This window comes from Sturnira hondurensis, unplaced genomic scaffold (assembly GCF_014824575.4).
Source record: "Sturnira hondurensis isolate 20B ecotype Veracruz unplaced genomic scaffold, ASM1482457v3 Scaffold0013190, whole genome shotgun sequence".
NCBI lineage: Eukaryota > Metazoa > Chordata > Mammalia > Chiroptera > Phyllostomidae > Sturnira > Sturnira hondurensis.
Genome location: NW_028085821.1, coordinates 3,626,965 through 3,635,544, shown reverse-complemented (window position 1 = coordinate 3,635,544; position 8,580 = coordinate 3,626,965). Strand labels below are relative to the sequence as shown.

The 8,580-nt window shown below is 39.7% G+C and overlaps 1 protein-coding gene across 1 annotated transcript; it reads left to right on the top strand.

The window, feature by feature from the left end:
- The first annotated feature begins 2,469 nt into the window (after nt 1-2,469).
- On the top strand, nt 2,470-3,469 carry OR8S1 (olfactory receptor family 8 subfamily S member 1). Its single transcript, XM_037061065.1, has one exon. It carries the CDS (start codon nt 2,470-2,472, stop codon nt 3,385-3,387), a length of 918 nt encoding a protein of 305 aa, XP_036916960.1. The 3' UTR covers nt 3,388-3,469.
- Nucleotides 3,470-8,580: the final 5,111 nt, after the last annotated feature.

Here is an 8,580-nt window from a genome sequence, read left to right as displayed (position 1 = left end):
GCACCTTGTGACTCAAAAATAAGCCTCTCTGAGCACTCTGAACATACAGGGTCCAGAAACAAATTATATCTTTAGTTATAGGTATCCCCCATGATGGTGAGCCCTGAGGTATGTGTAAGTTCAGAACTGGGCACGAGACACAGCATTGAGGCAAACCCATCCACTTGGTGAAAATTTTCTCCAGGGCCCTTTCTGCGTCCCGTTTCAGGTGAGTCCAGGTTGTCCAGATCCCTTGCTGGTTCCCAATCGGATCTGTTCTCTCTGAGTAGTAAAGCCCTAGACTATTCTCTTGAGTCTCATTCATTCACTTACTCATTCATACATTCCTTTTTGTTTTTAAATGACACTGTTTGAGCACCTCCTTCAAGCCAGTTACGATACGTAGGTTCTTTTTTTGTAAGTCTCATTCTAAAATGAGCTCCTCTCAGGCAGCTTTTCTTTGGAAATGATCTAGTCTGCTCTCCCCACCTAATTGTAACAATAACTGAAAACATGTAGTGGCAGCATTCTCAGAGCTATTTCCATTCCAAATTTGGACTCACTAGTCTGAATAAAGAAAGCGTTGAGAATAGTAAAATTGTAGCACCAGGTGGAAGTGATGATTTTATTTATTTCTATGACCCCTCAAATATCTAATACAGCACAACTTCACCTGTGAGGGAGGCCGGCCCCTGACAGGATACAATTTCCAGATCTGTCTTATGCAAGATTTTCATGCTTTGGAGTTTATCTCCAGGAGAGAAAGTTTCCCCAAAGTTTAAGGAATTTCTAGTGCTACAGTGGAGCTCTGTTTGGAGGTGAGTGAAACAGAAGGGAACTTTCTTTTTGCTGTCCCCTAAAATTACAATGAGTAGTTCTCTGTCTGTGTTTCATGGTTTGATTCCTTGCTTTTTCAGCATCTTCTGCCACTGATGCACAATTCTCCGGATGTACTTACTCTCCGGCTGAATTCAGGTCACTGTAGCTACAGCTCGAGTGCTGGATAAAAGAAAAAAATAAGGTAATAATAAGACGAAATGCAATCCCCACATGACTGGAAGTATTTACATTTTTATAAATAATTTGTACAATTTATCCATTTATTTTCCTCTTTTAGAAATCAAAGAAGAGCCCTACATCAGCAGGAATTTTCAAACTCTGACTTAAAACCAAATTCTCACACTGACATTCAAACTTATTCATCTCCTGGGCCATGGGATTTCAAAAGGTCTTTCTTTTATTCTGTTATTTGTTGCTCAACTAGGTGAGAATTACAAGTACTGTGGACTTGATTCCCGAGTATAGCTTTAATTCTGTGTATTATTTGGATAAACCATGGGAGAGAAATTATGTTTTTTGAGAAACTGAATGTGCTGGTCTTGTAGTATGGACACAAGATAGAGAGCAGGACATGAAGGTTAAGACGGTGTCGTTAATAGTGTCCACGGGTTATCCGGCACCCATGGTTGGAATCTGGGTTGTCGGGGGGTGGGGGGAGATCAAGCTTTAGAAAGCTGGTAGGCAGTCTATATTTACAAATGGCATAAGGGCACAGACAAGAGCTGAATGTGAAGCGATCACACAGACTGGGCATGGAGATGATGACCAGAGTATGTTTCCATACCGGTCCGCTGTTGCTGGTGATAAACTACATTGTGTCTGGGATATCTCTATGCTGCCCATTCTTTAATTCACTCCTTTCTGCTCGCTTGGTGAGGCAGTCCAGCCATGACCTCTAGTCACTGTCCACTCATGATCTCATTTAAACATGCAGTGAAAAACAAAAGCTGTTGGATGAGAAGTGCTTCCTTTCTCCACCAAATCTACTGGCTTCATGCATGTTGGACGGATGGAGTAAACACACTCTCCCCGAAGGCCACCCGTGCTTTGCTTCTGCTCTGAAAACCCACTGCTCTCAGAGACACCATTTCTGCAATTTTATCTTATGCCTCCTGGAATTTCTGTCTTTCTACCGGATTATTATGAATAGTTTATAAAATCATTCAGCAGATTTAAAATAATGAAACAAAAACAAATTAACTCTAAGAAATTAAAGCAAGAACAATAAAGATGGACAGGGAATTGATATAAGGTGGCAATTCTGTAGAAAGCATAATTACAGGTTTTAGGAAATCTAGAGACTTACCACTTCAGAACATACATTTTTGAGTGGGCAAGAAACTTTGTGAGTGGAGAAGAAGGTTAGAACACTGGAATATTAGACATAAGAAGAGGCTTCAGCCCTGATCTGTGTGGCTCAGTTGGTTGGGCATTGTCCTGTAAAGTGAAAGGTCATAGGTCAGGGCACAGACCTGGGTTGTGGGTTCTGTCCCCGGAAGGAACATCTATGAGAGGCAGCTGATCAATGATTCTCTGTCACACCAATGTTTCTCTCCCTCTCTCTAAAAATAAATAAATAAAATCTTAAAAAAAAAAAGAAGAGGCTTCTCCCAATTTACTTCTGACATTCCAAGGACCATATTAAAGGCAATGAGGAACCACAGTGTTTTCTCTGAGTTCATTCTCTTGGGACTATCTTCTGACCCCCAGATCCAAGCTCTGCTCTTTGTGCTCTTTCTTGGTATTTACCTCCTGACCCTGATGGGGAACTTGCTGCTGCTGCTGCTGATCAGGGTTGATTCACATCTTCACCTGCCCATGTACTTTTTCCTGGGACATCTGTCCTTCCTGGATCTCTGCCACTCCTCTGTCACCGTGCCCAAGCTGTTGGAGAACCTCCTGTCCGAGGAGAAAACTATCTCAGTGGAGGGCTGCCTGGCTCAGGTGTTCTTTGTGTTTGCCACGGGGGGCACTGAATCCTGCCTGCTCGCTGTCATGGCCTATGACCGCTACGTTGCCATTAGATCTCCGCTGCTCTATGGCCAGGTGATGAACAGACAGCGGTGTGTGGGGCTGGCTTGGGGCTCGTGGGGCTTGGCTTTTCTGGATGCTCTCACCAATATTATTGTAGCTCTCAGTTTAGACTTCTGTGAGGCTCACAATATCCACCACTTCTGCTGCGAGTTGTCCTCTCTCTACCCTTTGGCCTGCTCTGATGTGACAGCAAGCTTTATTGCCCTGCTCTGCTCTAGCATCCTGCATTTCTTCGGAAATTTTCTCCTGATAGTTTTCTCCTATGTTCGGATTTTGTCCACCATCCTGAGCATCAGCTCTACCACAGGTAGAGGCAAGGCCTTCTCCACCTGCTCCTCCCACCTCATGGCAGTGGTCTTCTTTTATGGCTCAGGATTTCTCCGCTATCTCATGCCAAGTTCAGACTCCACTCAAGAGTTAATCTTCTCCTTGCAGTACAGTGTGATTATCCCCATGCTGAATCCTCTCATCTACAGCCTGAAGAACAAGGAGGTGAAGGCAGCTCTGAAAAGGATGTTGAGAAAATGTTCCTAGTGTTTCAAATAATAGACTCTGGCATCAGAATGATGAGGAACCTGGGTAGAATGGCAATGAACAGTGTGCCTGCATATTGAGAATTCTCTAATGTGAGGATCTGCAAGACACCTTACAGATTTTTTTTCTTTTCTTTCTTTCTCTCTCTTCCTCTTTCTTTCTTTCTTTCCTTTCTCTCTCCCTTCCTTCCTTTCTCCCTTCCTTCCCCTCCCTCCTTCCCTCTCTCCTTCCTTCCTTCTCTCTCTCTTCCTTTCTCTTTTCTCTCTTCGTTCTCTCTCTCTTCTCTCCTTCTCTCTTTCTCCCTTCCTTCCTTCCTTCCTTTCTCTCTTCTCTCTTTCTCTCTTTCTTTCTCTCTCTCTCTCTCTCTTTCTTTCCCTCACTTGAGGCATCAATAGGTTACTTCCTGTACTCTCCCGAACCAGAGATTGGACTTGAAACCTTGTGGTGTACAGGATGATGGCTCCAACTTACTGAGCCTCGTGTCCAGGGCCTTAGCACTTTCCTAAAAATACTTAAGTAGAGGTGGAGTTAATTTTCTTGGAATGATACCAGTTCAGTCCTAGTCTGAGGAAGGTGGGTGGATGAACCTCTTTCTTGTATAGCATTTTTTCTTATAAAAATATTTAATTTATTACACACAGTATGGTAGAAATTATTATTACCCTCAGTCTATCTTTACCATCCTTCTAACAACTAAACTCTACTTGCTCTATATGGTTCCGTAGAGACTGTTAATCATGGTGTCTCCAAGCCCTCCCCCTCTCCTGCTCTCTATTCATCCATTCTTCCTGGCACAGTGGCTGGAACAGGAATGGGTCCATGGTCAATGTCAGGCCACTCTGTAAGGAGTTTCAGTCGTGAGGAGTGATTCAGAGACACAGAGGTCTTTGCAGTACTGACAGCCTATCCCCGTGGCCCTGCTTATAACATCGCCAGCATTATCCCAGATTCTGTCTTTTCAAGGCAGATTTATAAACATGAATTCTGATAAGAATGCATGAGTAGATATTTGCATCACATCAGGGACTGAGCCCAGCACTTTACATACATTATCCTATTTAAATATCACAAGTGTTTTAGGTAAATTCTTTAGTTATTCTTATTTTAAGAAGAACTGACTCAGAGAAGTAACTGGTGGGGATGGAAATTAGATCCAAATGGAACAGACTTACCCCTACCTAAGTCTATTTTCTTTACCACCTTGACAAACTGACTCTCCCCTTGATGTTGTGGGCTATGCTTGACCCAGTTCATAAATTTCCTTTTTTATTACTTTTGTTGTCTTAATTTACTTTGCTTAAGTAAGTCAAAATTAGATTCTGTCATTTACAAGGAAAAGACCTAAAAGACATATGTTGGTGCCACCATGGAATTGCAGGTAGAGACATCCAAGGACAATGGGGATATTTGGAATCATTTGTTGGACCGATGCATGTCAGAGACCACAAATAATGCATTTGTTTATCCTGCTTCAAACCACTTACCTAATGGCCAAGAATCCCCAGCTGTGAGGGGCCCCATGACAAGAGAACACTCCCTAGCTCATGCACACCGCTAGACAAGCAGCCCAGTGGTACTGCAGAAACGGCAGAACGTGAGAGCATCAATAGCAGAGCAAATGCTGCACAGGTCCTGTGGCAACTCCAGAAAGAAACCAACAGACTTTCAGCAAAGGTCCCTTAGACCATTAAACATGATTGGAGAATTAGTGGAAAGAGATTTTGGAGAGAGATGTATGGATTAAAGTTATCATGGTCAAAAATCAGTAAATGACTGATTTACTATGGTACATTTACAGAATGGAACGCTATGCAGCAGAGAGAAAGAAGGAGCTCCTACCCTCTGCAACAGCATGGATGGAACTGGAAAGCATTATGCTAAGTGAAAAAAGCCCAGCGGTGAAAGACAAATACCATATGATCTCACATATAAGTGGAACCTAATCAACAAAACAAACAAGCAAGCAAAATATAACCAGAGACATGTAAATAAAGAACAAAGTAACAATAACCAGAGTGGGGAGGGGGATAACAGGAGAAAGAAGGGGAAGGGTCATCAAGGGACATGTATAGAGGACCCACGGACAAAGTCAAAGCGGGCAAGGATTGAGGGTGGTAGGTGGGGTAGGGTGAGGGAAAGGGTGGTGAGAAAATGGAGACAACTGTACTTGAACAATGATAAAATTTTTTTAAGTTAATTATTTCTTTTTGCAATTACCTTTTGGTTTCTGCTTATTTACAAACTGTCAGCTGTCATCATCCAGCAGCAGAGAATATAAACTCAAAGAGATCAAAGACATTTTTTCATGACTTTGCTACATTTTTAAGAAAATTAAAATAGTTTCAAACATGCTTGTTGTACAATAAGTAAATTATCAATGTGTAAATTATGGGCAAAGAAATGAGAGTATATCTAGGTTGGAGTCCCACCAAGGGGATCTCGCTGCCAAAGCAGTCTGAAGTCACTGTGTGAGTAGAATAGTCTCCCATGCGAATGCACTTATCTTTCTTCTTCGAGGGGCTGGTTCTGGTCCATGGCCGCAGAGCGTGGCCATGGCTGGGCAAGGCGGTGCTTACGCAAGGGTTTAACAAGATCTTCATGCCTGGAGGCTGTTCTCCTGTTGTCACTGGTGAAATTTATTTTGATGAAGGTCATACACAGCTTCTGTGAGATGTACACCAGATTTGTTCCAGTTTTTGTTTCTATATCAAGTTAAAAATTTGATTGCATTTATTATGTGGGAACGCTGTGGCCCTGCGTGTGCTGATCCTGTATCTGCCAGCTTTGCTGAACTACCTTCCGGGTTCTAGCGGCTTGTTTATAGACAGTAGGGAATTTTTACATTGTTTTGGTTATTTCATCTTAAATAAAAGGCAATAACTTATTTTTTATGAAGTTTTAAAATATATTTCATAAATTAAAGTGGATTTAGTGGCCAGGACCCCCAGTACAAACATCTTTTATATTCTAATGAGAAAAGCTTCTCATGTTTGAGCATTAAGGATGGTATTTGTTCTGGTTTTGATCAATACCTTTGAGTTAGTAAATGAATTCCCTTCTAACCATATTTTTCTAAGAATTGGGGTCAAATTTTGTCAAATATATTTTCTATTTCAGTTGAGTACCAGAGCATGTCTGTCACATAATAAGTATGCAACAAATACCTGTTGAATAAAAAATAATTTATTGAAATAGTCATGCAACTTTTATTATTTGATTTTTTAAATCATCGATTGTATCAGTAGGTGTTCTGCTGTTGAACAGTTGTTACATTCCTGAAATCACCCCACCTAGATGGAGCAGTGAAAACAAAATTAACTTTCATCAGTTTTTAACTTAAGAGTTTCCTATTTATGTTTATAAGTGAGATAGTATAATTTTTCTTGCATTCATCTGATCTTTTCTTTTTAACAGCCTTAATGAAATTATGTTTCACACACCACAAAGTTCACCTATTCAATCTGTCCAGTGCTGTGGTCTCCAGCATATTCACAGAGTTGTGTGACCATCACCACAACTTGGTCTCAAAACACTTCATCTCATAGCTGTGCGTCATCGCACTCCAAACCCTCCCCCACACAACCACTAGCTTGTTTTTTGCTCATATAGATAGATTTGCCTGTTTTGGACATCTGATCCTGGCATCAACAGTACACTTTTTTTCATCCTTGTATATCCTCAAAATATTTTCATTAAAAAGGGGTTATCATTTCCTTGAAGATTTTATAAAACTCATTTCTAAAATTTTGAGGACTTCTTGTGTTTTTGTTGATGTGGAGGAAAAATTTTGATTGCCAATTTTATTCCTTTAATGATTAGTGGTATATTGGGTTTGACATTTGTTCATGAATCAGTTTTAGTAATTTGTAACTTTTTCCTATTATTCATTTAATGTATTAAACTTCACTGATATTTTGTTACTTATAATATTCTAATATTTGTTCAATGTTTTTCAGCATTGATTTAATTTCAAGCATATAGCAAAGTTGAAAGAATTCTGCAGTGAATATCCATATAGTCACATCTATTTTACTATTAACATTTAGTATGTGTGCCTTATCAACTACCTGTCCATCCATTCACCAGTTACCTTTTTAAATGCATTTCAAAAAAGTTACAGACATCAGTACACTTCACCCTAAACACTTCATCATGCATATCATTAACTAGAGTTCAAAATTTAACAATAGCATCTTCACCTTCATTTTTGTGGTAAAATTTACATGCTTAAATCCTAACAGTATCATTTTTATACTGTTGATGAACGTAAATTGCTATGTAACTCAAATGCCTATTCAGATACAGAACATTACCACTACCCAAGCAAACTATTTGGGTTGACCAAAAAGTTCATTTGCTTTTTTCCTGTTGATAGCTCTAGTAGTGCTTAGTTGTCTTTAACTTTACTCAAAACAATTTTGTTAGATTGTGTTGTGACAGCTGTCATAACAGCATGCATTAAAAAAACATCAAAATTGGTGAATTCTTGTGTAGCCATTTTAATTTGGAAGATGGAAGAAAATACATAACATTTTTAGCATATTATGCTTTGTTATTTTGAGAAAGGTAAAAACACAACTGAAACAGAAAAAGATTTGTGCAGTGTGTGGAGAGGGTGCTGTGGCTGACTGAATGTTTCAAAAGTGGTTTGTCAGGTTTCATGCCAGACATTTCTGTCTGGATGATGCTCCACAGTTGGGTAGACCAGTTGAACTTGACAGTGGTCAAATTGAGATATTAACTGAGAATTCATCATGTTTTTGAGATTCATTTGTGTTGTGCCATGTATCAGTAATTTGTCTCATTTATTATTAATATATCATTGCATGAATGTGTCTCCATTTTTTTATCTATTCTATCAGGCTACTTCCAGTTTGGCACTATTATGAATGAAGCTACAATGAACATCCTTATAAAAGCCTTTTTATGCATACTTATTTTCATTTCTTTTGGGGAATATCTGGTATTGAAATTTTGGGGTTGGTCATAAGTGTGTATAAGTTTTATAAGAAACTGCCAGATATTTCTCCAAAGGGGTCATATCATTCTATAGTTCCACCAACCTCAGTGTTTGCAAATTCTGGCCACTCTATATCCCACTAACATTTGATCTGGTCGGCCTTTTAAAGTTTTTTCCATTTTTGTGAATGTCTAGTGTGAAATATCCATGTCATTTTAGTTGGCATTTCCCTG